This window comes from Vidua chalybeata, chromosome 2, assembly GCF_026979565.1.
Source record: "Vidua chalybeata isolate OUT-0048 chromosome 2, bVidCha1 merged haplotype, whole genome shotgun sequence".
In the NCBI taxonomy this organism is placed as follows: domain Eukaryota; kingdom Metazoa; phylum Chordata; class Aves; order Passeriformes; family Viduidae; genus Vidua; species Vidua chalybeata.
Window position 1 is genome coordinate 47,832,541 of NC_071531.1, and position 22,413 is coordinate 47,854,953.

The 22,413-nt window shown below is 37.4% G+C and overlaps 1 protein-coding gene across 5 annotated transcripts in view; it reads left to right on the forward strand.

Moving 5' to 3' along the window:
* Positions 1-210: 210 nt before the first annotated feature.
* Positions 211-22,413, forward strand: part of RBM26 (RNA binding motif protein 26) — a 51,583-nt gene continuing 29,380 nt past the window's right edge. The window contains exons 1-10 of one of the 5 annotated variants that reach the window (XM_053933799.1): positions 211-588; positions 11,305-11,423; positions 12,109-12,245; positions 13,152-13,240; positions 13,808-14,046; positions 15,847-16,107; positions 18,184-18,423; positions 19,890-20,057; positions 20,412-20,552; positions 21,571-21,682. In XM_053933799.1, coding sequence (XP_053789774.1) covers positions 518-588; positions 11,305-11,423; positions 12,109-12,245; positions 13,152-13,240; positions 13,808-14,046; positions 15,847-16,107; positions 18,184-18,423; positions 19,890-20,057; positions 20,412-20,552; positions 21,571-21,682 — 1,577 coding nt within the window. In that variant the 5' untranslated portion in view covers positions 211-517. The remainder of the gene's footprint in view (positions 589-11,304; positions 11,424-12,108; positions 12,246-13,151; positions 13,241-13,807; positions 14,047-15,846; positions 16,108-18,183; positions 18,424-19,889; positions 20,058-20,411; positions 20,553-21,570; positions 21,683-22,413) is intronic. The other 4 variants (XM_053933819.1, XM_053933830.1, XM_053933811.1 and 1 more) reach the window with 4 other exon arrangements.

The following is a 22,413-nucleotide window of genomic DNA, read 5'->3' on the forward strand; positions in this document are numbered from 1 at the left end:
GCCCGGCCCCACAGAGCCGCCCCCGCCCCCGCAGCGCGGCCTCCCGGCCCGGCCCCGCCTCCCGGCAGCCCCCGCGCGCCGCCCGGCCTCGCGAGACTCTGGGTTCTCGCGACAGCGGGGCGCCGCCATCTTACCCGCTCGCTCGGGCGCTCGTTCTGTCGGGCGCTGCGGCTCAGGGCGGCGGGGGGGCCGCCCGTCCCGGACCGCACCGCCGCCGCGCTCGGCCGCGCCGCCCTCCGGCAGGGGAGACCCGCGCAGCGCCCGGGACGCGCTCCCCGGCAGAGGAGCGGCGAGAGCGGGGCCCGCGGGAAGCAGCCGCTGCTCGACTGGTTCCGCCCCCTCCGTGTCGCTGGGCCTCCGGCCCCTGCCGGGCGGCCTCTGCCGAACCGGGAGGCGGCGGAGACTGCGGGGAGGCGCGGCGGGAGCCGGGGTGCCGGCCGGCGGGCGGCGCGGACCCCGCCGCCGGGGCTTCTGCTGTTGCTGCTGGCGGGGAGGCGGGGGGCCCGGGCCGCTCTGGATGGTGGTTAAAATGATCATAGAAAACTTCGAGGCGCTGAAATCCTGGCTCAGCAAAACCTTGGAGCCCATGTGAGTAACCGCGACCCTTACTCGCCCTCTTGCTCCCTCGAAATAAACCTTCCCCTTGTAGAAGATGAGGATCCGCAGGGGCGGGAAGCGCGGTGCCGGCGAGTCCCGGGAGGGCATCCCGGGAGATGCCCTCTCAGCACCCTTCTTCCCTGGCCGTCGTGTGTGAGCGGCTGCGTGCATCGTTCTTGCGCTCTCCCGCTCTCCCGTCGCCGTCCTCGGCTGGGAGGTAGGACCATTTTCCTCTGGAGGATGCAGCTTCCCCCCCCTAGCGACCGCGTTCCTCTTCTTTGTAGCCCAGGGAGAGCGGGAGACGCTGTGTGTGCGTGTGCAGCTCGCTGTGCCCCGCGCTCAGCCCCCGGAGAGGCCACGTTAATGAGCACGGCCCGCCGCCCTGTGCAAGGGACCTTCTCCGAGAGAGCTCAGGTGCCACTGGGACGTCTTGCGGGATCCTGGGATCTTCCCAGTAGCATTCGCTACAGACTCTTCGCACATCATTCTTGGTTATTTTGAGTATTTGACGCTCTCTGGTTTCCCTTCCCCCAAATAAAAATTGCATCAGTAGACGACTTGGGAGTAGGCGCCCCAGAGAATAATTTGCCTGTTTGTGAATACGTGCGTGCTCTCCAAGTGAGTAAGTGGGGCTTTTCTGCAAATACGTCTTCCTTCTCTGAATGGTATTTTAGTGGAACTGAAGTGTGAACTTAGTTTTAAAGGTTTATCTTCTGGAAGCATGGTGTCTACAGATGAAGGCGTGCACTTTTTTTGTCATTCTGAACCACTGTTTTACCATGACTGAATTAAATTTGCTGGAGTTGGATTTGGAGTTTGGATTAAATGAACTAGAACTCCTTAATTCAGCGTGGTGTTAACTTTTGCACTGAGGTGTTTGCTCACTGTACGTTTTCCTCTTGACTAGTTCAGATGGAGGAGCAAAATTTGCTTTTTTGCTTCCATAGCCATTAGTCAAGTATTTGTAGGTACAGATACAGTTTGTAGGGCTTATGCTGAAATAACTTGAAAAAGGTATAAAATGCTGGGACATTTTTAGGAGAGCTTCACTTGGGTTGTTATTGTATTTCTTTGGAGCTTTTTTTTTTGAGGTGGTGGTTCTCCTTTATTCCATAGTGTCTAATCCAGACCACACTGAAATAGATGAACTATGAATTTACTTTCAGTGGTCTTTGAATTAGGCCAGCAACAAATTACACTGAGTGTCTTTGTTACAAAAGGTTTGACGTTTAAGAATTTAATTTTGAGGGGAAAAAAGGGCATCATCTTGTAAAACTGTGGTTTGGGGGAGGTGAATTACTTTTTATCTTGGGTCATTATAATGCAATATGTTGTGTTCTGGGGTAATAAGACTTCCCTAGTCCTCTGCTGCATAATGCTCACTATTAGTTTCTGGGTACTTTCTTGTATGAATATTTTGTTAATGGCAATCAGCAGTTTGATGACAGTATTTTAGAGTGTGCTGGTTAAGAGGCTTGAAACATACTCGGGTTGTTCCACGTTTATTTGAATATTAGACCATGAGCTCTCTTAGCAATAGACAGCAGTTAAACGGTGAAATTGAGATTTTCAGCCTTTGTGATCAGTGCAATTTTCTGATTTTTTTCCACTAAGAAGACCTGTTAGGTTAAATGTGGTGTGTGGGCAGATCAAATGTGGTTGTTGTTTTGGAAAACTGTGGAGAGCTAGGGAGATGCTGGTCTGGAGGATGATGCATTTTTAGCTTTGGGAGGAAACAAACCGGCAGTGACTGTCATTCAGTTTTCTGCAGTGTCCTGTATAACTGCGTTGTTGAGTAGATGTTTGAATTGGTGGGGATGTATTGTCCTTTCCTAGTAGTCAAAACTCCTGGAGGTGCTTTTGGTGTCAGCCGTCTGAAGTGTGTGACTACAGCCGTAGCTTCTGGCTGTATGAAAATTTCAGTGTGCAGCTACTTCTAAAGAAGTAACTGTTGCACTACTAGTACAGTGAGCTTCTAACTGCTGATCCTGGTTTTCCTGTACCCAAAAATGATTTTTGACCTGTCTTTTCCTGTTAATGGAACAAAAGTGCCATGTGTTGTCTAGCGGCTCTTTCAGAAACCTTTAGCTGCAAGATACGTGGCTTAACCTCCTAAGTACACTAAGAAAGACACCACTGTATTAGGTGTATTAGGAGGTGGTGTCTTGGTGGTTTTAAGGGGAGAAGTGCATTTAAGAAGAAACCTAAATAAATTTTATACAAACATGTGTAGATTTGTATTTATGTGTTAGTTACCTAGAGCTGAGTAGTTATAACATGCTGCACTTTCGAAGTTGCCTTTTCCAAGGAGCTATCCTTTTTTAATCAGGATGTATATAACTTGTTCCAAAGGCCATAATGCATGTACTTCTAAAACATAATGTTTCAGAATTAATATAGCAATAGCTACAAAAAATGTCTCATTTTATCTTTAAACAGTTCTAAAAATGCTGACTTCTTAATATAATGAAACAAGTGTGTTACATAATTATATGGACTGGACAAGATTTGGTTGTTGGACTGCTTTCACATGGAGTCTCTGGGAAGCACTGTTCATAGACAAGAATGTTTGAAGGGGAGAGATGGTGGAGAATTTAAGATTTGGAATTTTGTTAGTGGTAGGTTGTTGGGTTGGTTTGTTTGTTTTGGGCTACTCTAATGCCTTTGGCAAAGCCTTGGTGATCATCCATACAAAAAGGCCTTATATGAGTTTTGTCTTTTTGCAGTGAGGCAGAAACTGCAAATGCTGCCATGCTGGAGCATTTGCACAGTCCAGCTCCGTTTGAGGGGTAATAGGTCTGTAGGAGCTTTCTACAGCTCTTCAAGAAGAGGCTGCTTTTGTGGTTTTGGAAATAACTCTTCGTGCAGAATTGCTAGATACACACACAGAATCATTGCAGATACAGCCATGAAAATGTAATACCAGTACAAATAAAGTGGCAAGAGGCTTTTTGTGCTGTGGCTACTGTGTGTTTGACTAGAATTATCTTGTCTATTCAACTCTAGTCAGCTCTGTAAAGAAGGCATTTGTTACCAGTCATCTTCGTTGCTTGCAGACAGCAATGAGCTAAGTTGCTAGCATTACACACTTTCTTGTTCGTGGCATGGTTTCTGTCAAGTGTTGGAAAATGTTAAACTTGGAATATTACTGTCTGCCTGTCACTTCTGATTTCTGTACTAGTGAGGCACTCACTGAGCCTGTCAATTGTGATGGGTTTCTTTCCTGCAAGCCCATTCCAGATACTCTATAAACTGTATATATAGTCCTTGCTGGAATATCAGGATCTGGCTTGGCAAAGTTCCAAGTAGGGATTTGTATAATTTTTTTTTTCTTGAATTTGTTTGAATCTCTACTTGTGCAAAAGTAGCTTTTTGTACTAATGCTACACGAACAATTTTGCTTTTAAGACATTGTAATGTTCTCTCCCTTGCCCTAATTCTCTACACTGGAAAGTTTTGGTTTTAATTACTTCGTGTAAAATAAATTAATTGAAATTGAAATATTTGCTGCCTGCTGAATTTTACTTTCAATTTGATTAAGGCTCCCGTATCTAATTTTTTTCCACTTCACTGTATTTACATTTTTGTGAAGGTTTATTCCTGTACTAAATCAAACTTGAAAAAAAGATGAAATGCCTACCGCAGCATTTATGCAGTATTTAGGCATACCTCATTGAAATGGGAAGGTATTTTGCATTGGTGAATTCTGTAAATGGATGTGGTGTTGTAACCACTTGCATCAGATGGAATAAAATGAAAATTGTTTGAAGAATATTTTGAGTATATTTATCATTGGAATATTTTTTAGCAAGTGATCTGTGTCCTCTGGTGTTATGCCCTCGCTATTCTTTGTTTGTCAAGCTTTTTAGCCCTTTTTTTTTGGCTTTACAGGTTACTGGCAAAAGGTAGCAAATAAAAATGGTTTAACAGTGGTGTAAGGAGTATACTAATAAGCCAGGATTGAAAGCAGAAATAAGTTAAAATGAAAAATGAAAAACCTTGTCATTCATTTCACGTGGCACATCATCCTACCAATAACATTCATTGGGCCACCATGAGATTACTCTCATTTTCTATGAAACTTCCTAAGAAGTTCAGAAGCAATAAGCATTTCTCTTTATTTCACTTACTTTGTTAACACTGTGTGTGAAGCTATTTGTAACAAGGATAAATAAAGCACAAATGCACATCAGTGGTATGTAATTTTTAATACTAGTTATTTTTCTGCATCTGCTATGAAACTTGATAGTCTGTTCACCTGACTCACGGAGAGCTACTGTATTTGAGAAATCAAGGTTCTTGTCTTAGAATGCCAATACTGCTAAGCTTCTGTGCAAAAATATTATGTTAGTATTAAAGGATTGGTATTATTAGGTATAGTTGAAAGCAGAAAATAAAAAGAAGAAAGTTACTTCTGTTGCAGGAAACCTTTTTTATTCTTGCAGTGAACATAAGCAGTGAAGTGAAACCCCTTCGACTGCACTGCAAGTCACAGAGACACTGTGATGAGTTTTGCTTTCTGCATTGAATGGGTGTTGGAGAGCAAGCAAGCTGACAGCTGTTCTTCCTCATGAGAACTAGCTTGAGTCTAAGGGTGGTATTCTAGGCTGCCAATTACTGGTTACAGCTGTATGAACATGTCAGATCTGGGTATCAGAGTAATTTAGAACTGATTTAATGGCATCATTAGCTTGAATAGCAGCTTTGGAGGCTGCAGCGTTCCTCAGTGTGTTTCTATTGCTTTAAGTACTGTTAGAGAGTTAATTACAGTGAGTATAGTAAGAGTGGTCCTTCTCAGCTACTATAGTGTCTCAAGAGAAAAGTTGGATCTTGCTGAATGAGTTTGTCATTTGTTTTACTTACTGAAGTAAGTTTACACCATAGCTTTTTATAATTTTTTTTTTTTTTTTTTTTAAGTAACAACAGAGTGGTGCAACTGCCTGAATTAGGCTCGCTGCACTGCCCAGTATGCTGTGTACATCTTTCTGCACCCACTCAGCCCTGCAAGTAGAAAGCATTTCTCTCTGCCTTCAAACACAGCCACGTCCACCTTGCTTAATGTCAAGAGCTGAGCAGTATTTTAGCAGTCGGTCTTCAGGCAACAAAACTAGACTCTGAAATTTAGGTTATTAACTCTCAGGATTAGAGTACAACAAATAGCATGCACCTACATGTTAATTCCTTTACAGCAACACCATTTGCTGCCTGGAGGACTACAGACATGCTTCTGAGGTTTCAGTGTGTTGTGGTAGTTTAAATTTGTCAAGGAACTAGTTTCAGGATTTGCAGCATCTTTTTGGTTTGTACATTAGTTTTAAAACTGAAGTAAAGGAACTACACAAGGAGATTTTTTTTCATCTTAAAAAAGTAGTGTGTGCATACAGCGTAAGCTATGTGTTAATAAGGGCTTTTGAACATCCAGCTACACAACTAATATGTTCTTGCAAACACCTTTAATATCTATTCCATATATACTGCATTTCTCAGTTGAGGCTTAAGTCTGTAGCTGTCTGGTGATTAAAAAGTTGAAGTGGATTCTTAGAACATATTTTATATTAAAAAAATGTGAGTAGGTTAAAATGTGTTTAATGAATTGCAGAGTATTCAAATTAGAAGAAAATACTGTACTGAGAGGTGACTCAGCCAAATTACTTTTCCTTTTTCAAATATAATTTACAACAAAAAAATTAAGACTTAAATTTACCCTGACAGTTTCAGCTTTTCTGGTTTATTTTTATTTGAAACAGTAATTTCAAATAATGACTGCAAAACAACCTGAGGTCAGAAACATGGGGTTTTGAACTTTCCTGTGAGCTTTATTGAATTGTTCCTTCTGTGATTGAGCAAAATATTTGGGAATTGCTTTCCTTTTTGAGGGTTCTATATGTTGCATAGCAGTTGGAGGTATCCGTATAATTCTCTGAAGAACGTGTAGAAATCTAACGAGAATTCTTCCATCAATGCCTGTATATTCGATACTGTTTATTAAAGCAGGATTACATGAGCAGTCTCCCTTGTTTAAGAGAGTGGAGTACGTACTGTGTATTTTCTGACTTAGAGAGTACAGACTGCAAAAGAGTATTACTAGAGGTAAAAACATTTAACATTGCTGGGAACAATGATATATATGGTTCAGAATATATGATATATATTCAGAAATTGCCTTTAAGAAAGTGTTTGGTGTTTAATGGTAGCACACACTGGGATGTACTTGCAGCAGTGGAAATTAATTTAGATTACTCATGCCAGCTGGTGTTTGTTTGTTAAAGAAGACACAAAAGTGAAAACAGGAGGAGAAATTTGTGATTACAGATGTGTATTAGTGCTTGCAGCACATGCCTACATTATGTTGAGGGGATAAAGATAGGGAAATCAGAGTTGAGAAATGTTTTTCAACATGCATCAATGAATATGACCATTTTTCTAGTAGCTGGGTGTTACCATAAGAATGAAGTTATGTATAAAATTCTGTCACACTTGTAATGCACAAATTGTGTCTGTGGTGAAGACTGATGTACCACACTACATTTGAGTTTAGCTAAGGTTTCAAACCTGCATTTAATAACTGAAAATATATATAATTCATTGAGCAGTAGAATCAAAATACAAACTTTTTATTCAGTTCTCGAGCAACTTAGAGTATTTGAAATGTGTTGGTGGTATTCTCATTTTTCTGTGGTACCTGTTAAGGATCTTTCTCTATTATCTTTCAATCTGCAAGAATATAGCAGGATACATACATTGTATTATAAATCCTTGTGCTACACTGTACATTTGCTACCACATCAGCATGGGTGCCTTCACTGTTTTCTTTATTCTCACATTGCTTGTTAACAAAACAAAGTCAATTATAAAAGCATAAAATGCAAGACAAAGAGGTTTAGAAAAACTGACAAAGCTAGCTCAAAATCAGTGAAAAATCCATGTATGCACAACAGAGACAGAGCAAGCATATTGCCTATTATTCACACACAAAGGCTGCTATTCTCTAAGAAAATACTGTTAAACTAGAGAACATAAGATCTTGTTTATCAGAAAGCCTCAAGGCCCCATAATCCAAACCAACAGATTTTGACTAAACCAGTGGATGGAGAATTTATACAGAACATTTCAGAATTAAGTTTGAGTGAAAAAGTGGAAAGGAATTGCTTTTTAAAAATGCTCTCCCCCAAACAAAATTATTAAAGATTATGTCTAGAAGTCTTGATAGCTATAAAGAAATTTTCAGGCAGACTTCCTTTATTCACAGTTTTGTAAACTTTAATTTTTTTTAACTTTGTGAGACCAGTTAGTCCTCTATTCCACTACTTGAGGTTGCTAGCAATTTAATTTTAGCATCATCTTTAAAAAAGGCATTTTACAAGAGTTTGAAAAGCCATAAAAGATTATAGACTTGTTAGATTTATTTAAGATACTATCTAGAGAAACAGTCTTCACATTAGTGTGGAGAAAACAGATTAATTGTGGGGTTTTTTTCAAGCTTTGAAGAACAGATATAGACGAGACTTGTGTTTCAAGTCAGTAGCTAAAAAAGGATGTCAGCCTCTATCTGTGTAGAGATAATTTGCAGTTTAATTTTAAGAAATAAAAAGAAAGCACATAAAATCCTAGTGTTGATTTACAAAAGCATCTTCATATCTCACTCTGCCTCAAAACTCACTGTATTCATTATTACTTAATTAGTGTGAATTGGAAATAATTTGCCTGTTAGTATTTTTTAAAAAATAGTATTTGTTAAGTAGCCAAAATGGAAAGCATGAACATTCTTATTGTAGAAATTCCCCTGTACACACTGAATGATAATAATAGAAGAATGAAGTATGATTCTTTTGCATTGTTCATATGTGGTCATACAGGGTGACAAATGTTGAAACGTGCATGAGTACACAGCAGAAAGTGATCCTGTGTTTTGCAAACTGAAAGTACATTTTCACTGAGAATATTTTCATAAGCATATCTTGGAGTTGGGTGGATGACTTCAAGTCCTAGGTTGGACAGGATTGCTAAGATTTCCGAAGTCATCATTGCAGGGAGGATGAAAGCATTAACTGTTCATTATTTTTAAACATCATCTGTTTGTTTGGGTTTTGAGGTTTTGTGGGTTTTTTGATTTGTTTTTTTTTGGGGGGGATAGTTTATGGTTTGTTTATTTTGTTATGGTCTAGGTGGCTTTCCAGAGAAGATTTTCTGGTTTTATCCTGCTCCTGAAAGGGGAATTGCTTTAAACTGAATATGAGGTTGTTGTATAGTCAGTGCTGTAGGAGCTGGAGAATTAAAACACATTGTATAGTTAAGAGCAGTAAGTTTTTACCTTCTAGACTGACTTGGGATTTTTTTCCCCCCTTTTTCTCCTTCCCCCCCCACCCCCCCGGCCACTAAATTTTGAGTCCACATGTCATTTAAGTAACTTGTAGTGGATTTTGAACGACAGCTGACTGTATTATTGTATGAGAACCAAATTTATGGAAATTGAAATTAAAAAAGGAAAACTGAGGATAATCATGTGAAAATTGGCTGCTCCCCACCTGTCATGATGCAAAACAGCACATTAATTTTCCATGGCACAATTCAGCTTGAAACTGGGAAAGTATTGAAAATCTGAAGTGCCATTGAAGTTGTGTGACGAAACAGTAACTTTTCAAATTCAAGGATTGAGAGGTTAGGAAATACTGGTCTTAGGGCCTGCTGAAGGCTAAGAGAGAACCCTCATTACAGCCTATGATGAATACTGTTCAACAGTGGGCTTTTAGATAATCTGCTTGTCTGATGTGCTCAGGTGCTTGCAGCATTAAAGAGTCCTACTGCTCTCACTGTAGGAGGTTGTGTTAATTTGTGCACTGACTTGGTGCTCGGACTATATTTTCTTCTGGACAAAGAATTGTTAGACCTGAATGGGGCAAAATAGATGTGAAAAATTTCTGAAGAATTTTAAGTCAGTGTGCAGTCTGGTTTTTGATTAGCAGTATGTATTTTCATTTTGTTCATTTAGTGTCCATGGGTTCTTTTTCAATGATTATTGAGCTTCTGTTTCCTGTATCCATAAATAATGCAGACTAACATGGAATACAGTGGTGCATCCACTAGCAGCCCAAGTTCGTTTTTCAGCATGAAATTCTAGTATTGCCTGCTTTCTGAAGGATGCTGGGTTATGTTTGAAGCTCTGACCTTTAACTTCAGGGCTCTCTGTGTTGGGCCCAGGCTATCCATGAGTTATGCTGACAGATAGGCTTCTTTTACTTAGCAGATATGTTTGCATGAGGGATGTTGTTTGCTGTGCAGGAGATAAGTTTCTCTGGTGAGAGGAATTAGGTGGTGTGATATGTTTGTTTAGGGACTTAGGTTCTTTTGCCCAGTGTCCAAAATAATGTATTTTCAATTATCAACATTTAGATTAATAATTAAGCTTCAGTATTTGTATCTTACTCATTGTGGAAGGGATTTCAAACTTCTTATTCCTGTATTATGACTGTTGGACCTCTATGCTAGAGCAGTATTTGTGTAGTGTTCATATTTGGTGCAACTCCCTGACCATGGATTAATTTTTCTTATTGGTTATTTTTGCTAGAAAGAATGTACAGTTAGGATGCATCAATGCATTTTTTTTTTCTTCTTGTTATTCTTCAAATATTATTACAAACTTTGATGACCACTCAAATAAGTTGTCTTTGTCACATGACCAGTATGCATCCATTCAACCTTACGGGGTTTGTGGGGCCTGAAGTCTTCCTTTGGTATATGCTAAATAAGGAGATTAAGTTGTTTAGGGAAGTATCTCAGTATTTCATAGTTACTCTTTCTGAAACACGAATGGTTTTATGCAGTAGTCTCACTTGATTTGGCAGGCTTTAGGACACCACCATAAAGTTCATTGTAGATTCCTATTTGTGAAACATTGTAAAAAAAAATATGCCACTTATATTAAATAATGTTCTACTGAATGTGGATACATGGCTTTCTTCATTCTAAGTTCTTTGTTAATGTGCATAAGACCATAAACTTCTACACTGAGGTGCTCTGTATTTAATTGTAGGTTGAATTCTGAATTCAGATGCCAAATGGATAATGATCCCCTAAATTTCCCTCCATTTTCAGTGTACCTCTTATGGAAGTGTCTGTTACAATATATGAATTTAGGCTTTTGAAACCAAGTTTGAAAGTGAAAAAATCAGTTTCAGTTTCCATGGTGTTCATATGTAAGTAGTAATAAGAATGTTCAAAAGTGTATTTAAGAGAATACTCGAGAGTCTGATTTTTTTTTTGTTGTTGTAGTATAGATCACTTCTACTGTATCACTGTATTAATTTGTAATTGGATAGACCAACTTTTCACAGATAACAGTTACTCAGTGTTACATTCAAAGTTATTGATTCCATCTTTGAGGAGTTAGGGAAGTATTCATTGTCTTTGTTTTTAATACGAAACAGTTAGGCAGTTGAGGCTGTTTCTTATGAAACATTTTGTTCTAGTTAGCTCTGATGTTCTCTATGCAGTATTGTTAGGAAATATTCTAGGCAATTGTTCTCTTGAAAAGAAAAGCAATACTTAGAATTGTTATCTATCTGGACTCTGTTTTGAAAAATACACCTGAGTATTTTTCAATTGCTTTTGTAGGAAATTATTTTCCCTAAATGTGTACAGGTCATACTAGTTTCAGACATTAATTTCTGTAATTAAATTGCTTTTTTTTTCTAACTAATCTATTTGCAGATGTGATGCAGATCCATCTGCCCTAGCTAAATATGTTCTGGCTTTGGTAAAGAAGGATAAAAGTGAAAAGGAACTGAAGGCATTGTGTGTTGATCAGCTGGATGTATTTCTTCAGAAAGGTATGGGCTTTGTCATAACAATTAAGATTGAATGAAAATTCTGTCTTGTTCAATTTATTCAAACAATCATTTACCATAGAATTGGGCTTTGATCTCTTTATTAGCTTTGTTACTTTGTAGAACGTAATTCAGTTTTCATAAAGTAATTTTAAAAGGCCCAGGTGTATAGGTTAGCATGCATATATTAGGTATATGTTTTGTTAGTACTCACAGAGGCACAGAATCATAGAATGGTTTGGGTTAAAAGGGACTGTAAAGATCCTGTAGTTCCAACCCCCTGTTCTGGGCAGGGACATCTTGCACTGGACCAGGTTTATCAGGGCCTTGTCTGACCTGGTCTTGAATGCTTCCAGGGCTGGGGCATCCACAACTTCCCTGGGCAAGTATTGAACCTCTGTATATATATGCCAGAAATATTTTTCCAGATGCTTTATTAAGAGACATTAAATAATTTGAGAATTGAAAACTTTTGTGAAACATTGTTCATTATTGATATTTTTTGACTCTATAAATGTCCTTTTAAAATATAAATTAGGAACACAGTATTTAAAGAAAAGACTCTGTTGTTTTGCTGAATGCAAAGTTGCTTGTCTGAGTTTTTTGGGGTTATTTATTTATTAATTTTTTAAAGCAAATGTTAACCATGGTTTTGTATAATGGATATTTGTACGCTCTTTACTTTTAGAAACTCAGATATTTGTGGAAAAACTGTTTGATGCTGTGAATACAAAAAGCTACCTACCTCCACCAGAACAGCCATCATCAGGAAGCCTGAAAGTAGAATTTTTTCAGCACCAAGAAAAAGAGACAAAGAAGGAAGAGGTGGGCATTGATTTTAATTTACATGTACATCTTTTTCCTCATTCATGTTATTTGCTTAGGTGTTCAACTTCATAGTGTTTATTAGTAATAGTTATTATCAATTTATTATAGTTTATATCGATAATAATTTATAGTTATTAATATTATTAGTAATTACATGACGGTGTTAAAATAAGTAATAAGATTTGTGCTTGGCATGTTGAGCACTGCGGCACAATTTTTCCAACACAAGTGGTTGTTTCAAACGTAAACCAAGGTGGTTTTGCTGAGGCAAAGGTAAATGAGATTATTTAGTAGTGTAGGAGCTGCAGTGCAACCTGCATTAGTTCTCTGGTCAAAATTGCTGTTGTAGCTGTGCTGCACTTTAATTCTCCACAAATTCAGGCTGCCATTCTAAATTGCAGTTCTCATTCCTTCAGCCGCTTGATCCAGATAACATCGTTTTGTCACAAATGTTGATGTTGTTCATTGAGCCAGAAGAGTAACTTTGTGCTTTTCAATAGCAGCCCAAGTTTGCCTACATGGAAGTGTTTTAAGTGTGAACTGAACTAAATAACCTGCTGATGAAAAAAAGAATTTGGTGTTGGTTTTTTAATGTCCATGCCTTCTCAAATCCTCCCAAAGCCTTAATACGGTTTTTTGTCTACCTGCAGTAAAAGCAGTTATATTTTCAGTGCAGCACTATAAAGATTATTTTATTTTCTCTCAAACAGGGCTTTGAATATTCCTAGAGATAGAAATAAACATGTTATGAAGATTCTGTTATTATGTTAGAGACTAAAGTATTTAATTCCAGTGTTACTGCTGATTGCTCAGTGTTCAGAGTTTTTGGTTTTATTTGGTTATGCAGAAGTCTGCATTTTAGTGTACTCACGTTTTGATCTAATATATATGCTTTGAATTCAGATAGTTAAAGAGGAAGAGCGAGAGAAAAAGTTCTCTAGAAGATTAAATCACAGCCCTCCTCAGTCAAGTTCTCGCTACAGAGACACCAGGTAAAAAAAATTGTTTAACCCCTTGTATTATAGCAGTAATCAGATGAATTTGGATTTTTTCCTGAATTAAATACCTTGTTTCTGTGTTGTCATCTAGTAAGCATAAAAAGAAGGCTTCTGTTGCTTTTATGCATATGTAGTTAAGTGGTGAGTGTGTGTAAGTGTAACCTGTCTCTCGAGTTGTGCAGAGCTATTATCCCTGGAGTTTTAGGAGTAATTCTGGTGTTAGATTTGTGGTTTATATTGCAATATTTATTCTGCTTGTTATTGAGTTTGAATTTTGATTTAGAAGCGTTCCCTTCAATAAGTCTTGCTGTTTCCAACTTGGGAAATATGTAGTATTGGGCAGAAACAGAAATTTATATATCTTTTAAAATCTTAGGTATGGTAAAAATAAAATGAATAAGCAAAATTAATTTTAAAATCCTTCTGAGAAGAAAGAAATAGCCTTAAGTTACATACAATTCATAACTCTTCTCTAGTTTTCCATTGACATTTCTTAAAGTTTTTAAGTAGTTGAGATTTTAAATTATGGCTTCATAAATCTTGTAATTATTGCATGTTTAGAAGCCGTGATGAAAGGAAAAAAGATGAACGTTCTCGGAAGAGGGATTATGACCGAAATCCTCCCAGAAGAGATTCCTATAGGGATCGATACAACAGACGGAGAGGGAGGAGTCGGAGCTACAGCAGGAGTCGAAGTAGGAGTTGGAGCAAAGAGAGGTTGCGGGACCGTGATCGAGACCGGAGCAGAAGCCGGAGCAGAACGCGAAGCAGAGGTACCAACAGTTGGTCTCTAAAATACGGTGAATGTTTTCTACAAAATTTAGAAACTTAACTTGAAAATTATGTTCAAAATGTACTAGAATTTCAGCTATTGTTCTTTATTCAAATTTAGCTTTGTTTTCTGGGGAAATGAGGCTTCTGTGATTCTGTTCTCAGTGTCTGCTTTCCACTCTTACCCTCTGTTCTTCTTTAATATCTTCGTGTTGAGGTGGCTGTGCTGGCCACTTTTAAGCATTGTTGCAACAGAGGCAGAAAAATACAAGTTATTTCCATTTCATTAAGTTTTAGGAAACTCAGAATCTGGTTTAGGGAGAAATTAATACTGTATTAATAAAGGTGGAACTGGCAGAGAAATTGCCTGTTAGGCAGTAAATGACTTGTCAAGCAGAACAGTACAGATCAGTTCTTTTGATCTTGTCCCCTCTTTAGTGTCATAGGTGAAGGGCTGAAATCCTTACAATAAATACTTGAATTTGTGCACCTATCTGTAGGACTTCAGGCTTCAATACAGTAGTTTGCAGAATTAAACGTCTTTGAAAAGGGGATTGCTTTTTCAACTGAAAAGAGTGCTTTTTCCCTCAATAGTTTTTAATGGTAAATTGGAAAAGAGCAGTGAAAGTAATTTTATATCTTTGTCCTGTCTTAGACAATGTATGGGTAAAAAACAGTCTGGTAGAACTCTCCTGTGTATTATTTTTCTTTCTGTAGAACACACCTTAGTAACCCAGCCTTAAAACTAGGAATGCATATTTCTGAAAATATGAGAATAGATATTTTCCAGACAACTTACTAAGAGGCAAATTAAATAACATACAGCAGTTTAACTAAAAGATTACAACATTATTAAATCTTAATTTAAGGATTACTTGCACAAACTGAAATGACAGTACGTTATGGACAATATTTTATAGTGAAAGCTTTGTTTATTTTTCTTAGAACAGGAAGAAAAGCCTGTTTTACCCACACTGATGAGCCCTCTTTAAGATATTACATAATGTTCCTTTAATGTGGAGTTATTTAAATCTATTAACTTATGTCATGACATAACTAGTCTGTCTTAATTGGAATACTAACATTTTATTTGGTGGTAATACTAGAAGACGAAGAGAATTGTTTGTATGTATTCAGAATAAAAGGTCATTTTACTTGCTGTATCTGCCCAGGAGTGTTCCACACCTGTCAAGCATTATTATTATAATGCAATAAATACATGCATTTGAGTGCAACAGAAAATGAAGATCAACAAAATGAAGATACAACAATTGCATTTTCTTGAAACATTAAAGATTTGTAACTTTTATTGTATTTTCAAGCCATAGTTACCCTTTTCTTGCTATTGCTTCCCTTTATTCAAAAAAACTTTCCATCTGAAGTTCTTACAGTACATGCATCACTAAAGAAGATGTACTCTGCCTGAAGTTAAATAGGGTATCTTCTCTACTGTGGATATATGTTATTTAAATAGCCCAGGGCCTGACTATGTACTTCACAGATTATTATTTTTCTGGTTAAACCTTCAAAATGTAAAATAATGGAATAGTTGAGGTTAGTGGAGACCTCTGAAGGTGGTGCAGTCTAACACCTTTTATCAAAACAAACAAACTGGAGCAGGTTGCTTGGAACCAGCTGGGTTATAAATAACTCCAAGGCTGGAGACTCTACAGGAGCTTTGGGCAACCTGTAAAACATTTCAATTATTGTACATATGTATTGAGTTGATATGGAGTAAAGATACTTAGAGTAGTGGCTGCTTCTGGTGAAAAGGTGGATAAGGAATTATCCAGTATGATTTTTTTTTTTTTTTTTTTTTTTAATTACAGAAAGGGATTTAGGAAAGCCAAAATATGACATGGATAGAACAGATCCATTAGAGAACAACTATACTCCAGTTTCTTCTGTGACAAATATTTCATCTGGCCACTACCCTGTCCCTACACTGAGCAGTACTATTACTGTTATTGCTCCTGCTCATCATGGAAATAACACTACTGAAAGTTGGTCAGAGTTCCATGAAGAGCAGCTGGACCACAACTCCTATGGACGACCTCCGCTGCCAAAGAAACGCTGTAGAGATTATGATGGTAAGACATTTTAATGTTTTAATTGCTTCCTGCAGCTATGATTGTCCCCTTTCTGAAAAGATTGAGGTAATTCACCCTTCTTTTTCTGATCTTCTCTAGTATAGTGGGGTTTTTCTATTGCACATTTCTTGATTGCAGATTTTACCATGTTACCACTTCTTACTGACTTCAGACAGCTTGCTCTTTTAGTGTTTGTCTATTTTTTTTACTTGCTAGGACTATTTTGTATAAATTAAAAACAGTATATTAAAAATCATTTAAAAAATCCAGTTTTACCCAGTTTTTTTGTCTTAGGTCATATTCCAATCAAATACTGTATTTGGTGGTTTTAACAATGGTTAGCACCTTACTGATCTCATCCTATTTAATCTATCCTATCTAATAGACAATTTTTAACTAGAAAGGTCTAAAGCTGAAACTTCCCAGGCTCATTCCATTCTGTGTAGGTGTTTCTTTAAACTGGCTAGGTTTTCACTTACCTCTGTCTTAAGCTTTCATCTCAAATGTCTTGTGCCAAATTACGCACAAGGGGCTGCTGCAGCTGGCAGTGCCTTAACTAAACTCAGCTGGTCAACCTGTGAGCTCAGGAGAGTTTAGATCTTCCTGTAAAGTTGCTTCTGAGGGATTTTGTTGTTGCTATTATTGCATACCACAACGAGGAGTTTAAGTTCTAGGCCAGTTTACATTCAGAACCCTGATTAGAATTTTTTTTTAAGTAAAAAAATGGGAAACTGAGCTTTCAAGTGGTGGCAGAGTTGTACTTAGGAAGACTAGCTTTGCCAATGTAGATCACAGCAATATGGAGCAAGTGGAATTGTGAATGTGTCATTTTGTTTTGAAGTTTTCTCTCTTCAGTGGCTACATGTTTCCATCATACTGCTCTTACTTTCAAATTTTCAACTTTACCCTCTACTGAACTTCTGTTTTTGTTTAACATTTCAATTTAATATGCTCGATAACTCTTCCTGAGGATGACGTAATACATACTGCTTCTCCACATCATGTTTTGAGGAAGTGGGCACTCCTCTTTCTTCCTGTTTTACCAGAGGATGTTTCAGCCTTTTCCCTGTATTGCACTGACTGGTATTTTGGTGTTGTTTCTGTGGACACTGTTGTTAAACAATAGATAATAATAGAACAGTCTGGGCTAGAATGTCCCTATTAAAGTCATCTAGTCTAGCATCCCTACAGTAAGCATGGTCGTCTTCAAGGAGGTCTTGTTACTCAGAGCCCAGTCCAGTATGACCTTGAATGTTTCCAAGGATGGGGCATCCACCGCTTTTCTGGCCAACCTCTTCCACTGTTTAATCACCCTCATGATAATAATTTCTTTTTCTTATATTTGCTTTGAATCTACCAAAAAGTTCGAAATACAAAGTCTGCAGTGAGTACTTAAATTCACTGCTCTGAGCCTTCTTTCCTTCAGTCTGAACAGACCCAACTCTCAGACCTTCCTCATAAGAGAGGTGCTTCAGGCTTCTGGTAGTTTTTGTGGCCCTCCTCTGACCTCCTTCTGTGTTTGACTTGTGTGTAAAAGAAAAGAGGTGAATGTGTATTCATTTTTATTTATATATATTTAATATTTACAAATGCATATGTTATATGTAAACATTAAACTGTGGCAAATGTTTACAATGTTTCCTGAAATAATTGCAAAAGAGGAAAAAAATGAGTGAATTTGCTCATATTGGAATTTCATAATATTAACCCCTAACTTTTAATACGAGTTTCTCAATCCTAGCCTCTGCACTTTTTTGCTTAGAAACAAATCAGTTTTGTTAATGTGGTGACATCTAGAGTTCATTTTTTGCTTTCACCATTTGTTATAATACAGTGCAGAATTATTTCTTCAAGAATAATTAAACACATTTGTCCTGGCAAGTTTCTGCAATGTCTGTGTGTGCTGACTGTTAAGAATAAAGTTAAACAGTCAATTTCATTTTCTAATCTAAATTTCTGCTGTTATGTGGAGCTCTTAATTTACAAACCACCACATTATTACACATTGAATGTCTTGTATCTACCCTGAATTGAGCTACAGCTGAATACTAACATCAATTCTTTTTGATATTTCAGAGAAGGGTTTCTGTATGAGAGGAGACATGTGCCCTTTTGATCATGGAAGCGATCCAGTAGTGGTAGAAGATGTGAATCTTCCTGGCATTCTGCCTTTTCCAGCACAACCCCCTGTTGTCGAAGGACCACCTCCTCCTGGACTTCCTCCCCCTCCACCAATTCTCAGTCCTCCTCCTGTTAACCTTAGACCTCCAGTACCACCACCAGGCCCCTTACCACCCAGCCTTCCACCTGTAACAGGTAATTAAAAAAGATTAAACCCCATTTTTTAATAGAAAAGCCTGGATCTTACTTGAACTGTACGCAGTGCAAAAAGCTGTTTTGAAGAATCCCAGCTGTATTATGTAAAGTTGAACTGTGCTCTACTATGGCATAGCTTACCTCAAAATTATTCTGTCTGATGATAATTGTTGCAGAGTTGGTTGTTCTAAAATGCTGCACGCTAAATGTGACTGTTTAATATGGAATTATATCTTCATTGTATTTAAGCAAAAGCATGACATGGCAAAATTCAATTCCTTGAGTTATTACAGGAGAGGTTGTCCAAAACTGACTACTGTCAAAGAAGGGAAAATTCTGGAAACAACTGATCCTTACTGTTTTATTCATAATAATAGAAGTAAAGATAATTCATGACCACATCAAATTTATACCTGAAAATATCATTTGGGATTAATTTTAAAACTAAACTTGTAAAATAACTAAGAAATGGTCTCGGCTTTGTTTACAGTTTCACTGGAAAGTACTTCAGCCGAAGCACTAAAACTTACATGAAAACTTATGTGCTTGGCTGTCATTTATAAAGTAGTTGAAGTTTAGTGCTCAGTTGCCTTGTGTGTTAGATTAGTTTTATGTGATTATTCCTTTCTCTCTTTTTTTCTAACTTAGGTGTCCTACTTGGTAAAATTATTTAGGCGTAATTGATATTTGATATTGCTTAGAAGTTTGTTAAACTGTTTTAATTTCCTGTTGACAGTATATTTAAGAAAGTTATGAACGAATGCATTTATTTCAGTTAATATAGAATGTAACTTCCTCTGGTTTGGTCAGTTCTGCCTTACATGCTTTTCAAATCTGGTTCACAAGTTCAGATACATCACTTTGTAACTTTTTCCAAAACCTGCTCTTGTCAACTATTAAACTGAATTGGGCTTGACTGCTTAGCTTTGAAGGAGTCACATGATCTGTTTTAAAAAAAGTCAAACCAACCAAACAAAAAAAACTCCCTCAATTTTAAGAAGCATTCCATTAGAGTTGAAGGTTTCTTCTTGAGTGTTTGGGAACATAATTTCAGTCAAGTTAGTTATTGTCATCATAGCATATTTTTGTAATATTAAAAAAGACTTTTTTACTTCAAAAATAGAATTTGTTTCTTTGATCAGCTTTTATTGAGCTTTAAAATGCTTCATTTGGTAAAGATGAATACTGATCTAGCAATTAAATTTTACTTGTATAAGGAAGGTGTTTGAAGAAATGTTAAATGATTCAAATGCTTTTCTGTTAATCCAAGTTCTGAGTCATTTGCTCTTGGGGGTGGTTTCATGTGAATTTATGGTACAGCATCGAGTCTGCACATGTGTGCTCTCAGCCCTTTTTTTTTCTTAAATAACCTTAAAAGCATTTCAGAACAGTTTCCTTATGAGGGGAGTGTAATGAAAGTGTAGTGGATAGTAAATGAATGCAGGATTTTCCTTTGTTTTTGACAGGACCACCCCCTCCTCTTCCACCATTGCAGCCTGCTGGCATGGATGCCCCCCCAAACTCAGCAACCAGCTCAGTTCCTACTGTTGTTACCACGGGTATTCATCACCAGCCGCCTCCTGCTCCACCCTCTCTTTTTACAGCAGGTGTAGTACTGAGGCTTTGCCCACAAGGTTTGCTAAATAGAATAACATTGATTCATATTATACTGTACTTTATAGAGATTATAATGTCATTTTTTGGAGTATAAGTTTGTATCGTAGAGATTGTGACAGTAAATTAACATCCTTCTTTTCAGACTTAGTTCAAGACTGAAGTAAAATATGCCTATAAAGTGTGAATTTTTACTGGAGAGTAAAAATAGTTTCAATGTGTTTAAGCAGAAAACTTGGCATGACTATTTTTTATGATAGTGGTTATACAACTCTTTTATTGTAACTATCTTGTAATTAAATTAAATATTATATCTGCAACCTTAAGGGTTTTAACTGCAATTTATTTTAATTAGACAATTTCTTTGTTACCAGAAACGTATGATACAGATGGCTATAATCCAGAAGCTCCAAGTATAACAAATACTTCAAGACCTATGTATAGACATAGAGTACATGCCCAAAGACCAAATTTGATAGGACTCACATCAGGTGATATGGATCTACCACCCAGAGGTATGCTCTCAAAGCTATACTTAGTTAGTTTAGCTGATTTTCTTACATTAATGCAGGTTGAGGAACTTTGCAGAGAATACTGGAAAATACAGCATTTTCCTAAAATCTTCTGGAATTAAGAGATGTTTAGTTGAATAGGGAACTATGTCTATAATTGCTTTGTGTGTGCATTTTTACTGGTAGAATGAAATCTCTCATTAGAATATTGCACAGTTTACTGTTAGCTGTAGAAACTGGTCACACTGTATGTCTTTTGTACAGAACAATGTTAATATTTCTATAGCAGAATCTCAGGATGATTTTTGCTAGAGAGGAGGGAATCATTTTTATCTGTTAGCAGTTTTATGCACGAATAATCTTAACCTCACAGTTCCTGTGGTCCTGAGAAGAAGCAGCAGCACACAATATAAGAATGAAAGAGGGATAAAACCATTTTTAATGTGGTTTTTATTTGCATTTGTATGTATTTCTATTTAATCTTACTATGTTTTTGTTGGTGTATTTTCAGTGAGGAGTCCCCCAGTGTGATTCCTGTTCTTCAGCAAAAGTGACTCCTTTCCCAGTCCATCCTTAAATCTTGCTCCTAGGTGTTATTGCCCTGGAGTACTGTGCATTTCCTGTCATGACCATTTTTGTATGTGTCATCTAATAGTAGAATGGAGGTGTTAGCTGGAGTGGTGTGAGCCTCAGAGTATTGCATGGGACATTGTGAATCATTGTGAATCAGAGCGCAGTCATCTCAAGGCAGATGCCTTCTGTCACACCTCTTTTGTTTTCTGTATGTGTGATGTTACTGTCACAAAATGAGTGCTTTTAGCTATTTTGATCTGTCAAAACATCTGTTGATAGTTAAGAAGTCTGTGACCAAGGTTTGATTCAGTCAGAACAAGAATCATAGTAATTTCAAAATAAACAATTGTGCTTTTCAGTGCAAATTCAGTGTGAGCAGAATACTCTTACAATCAAATGCACAGAAAATAAATTTTAAAAAAAGTAAAATCTTCTCATCTATTTACAGAAAAACCTCCTAATAAAAGTAGTATGAGAATAGTAGTAGATGCTGAATCCAGGAAAAGAACAATTGGTGCAGGGGATGGTGGAGTTCCTACAAAGAAGACTTGGTTTGACAAGTGAGTGACTGTTAACGCAGTATTGCCTTAAGAGCTGGAATTTCATTAACTGCTATACTGTAATCTGAAACATATATATATATATATATATATATAAATTACAAGCAAGTGAAACTGTGAGTACACTGATGGTACTAAAGTAAATCATACTATAGTGTGAGCTGTATTTATTTGACTGTCTTCTATCAAAGGTAGTATACAGATAGATGAAGTTGCTTTGGATGATACTAAGATCTGTTCCTTGAAAGTTGGCATGATAAAAGAAACAGGGTAGCTGCAGTGTGATGGTTGTTAGAGATGACTGATTTTAGTGGTGAAATGTGAATTTTATCACTGCTATTTTGATTTGAGTTGCCAGGTATATTACTGAGAAAAAAACAGAGGGTGTAAGGTTGGAAGGGATTTTAAAGATTGCTGGGAGTGAGGAAAGCCTTGAAGTAATAGTTATTTGAAACACTAGTGGGGAAGTTTCACGGAATAGCGCTAAGAAACGGTTTTTGGAGAGAAGCAGTGTAAAAGTCAGGAGTTACCCTGACATGAGGAAATAAATTAGAATTATCTCACAGATTTATGTCCTGGGGTATGCTGAGAATATCATTGGGGAAGATAGCACTTGTATGGGTGTGTAACCTGTATTCTCCTTCACTTTTCTAAAACTGCATTATTTTTTTAAGTCTGCAGATCTTTGTGTCTCATACACACATGCTTCTGTGTAAGCATATACAATTTAA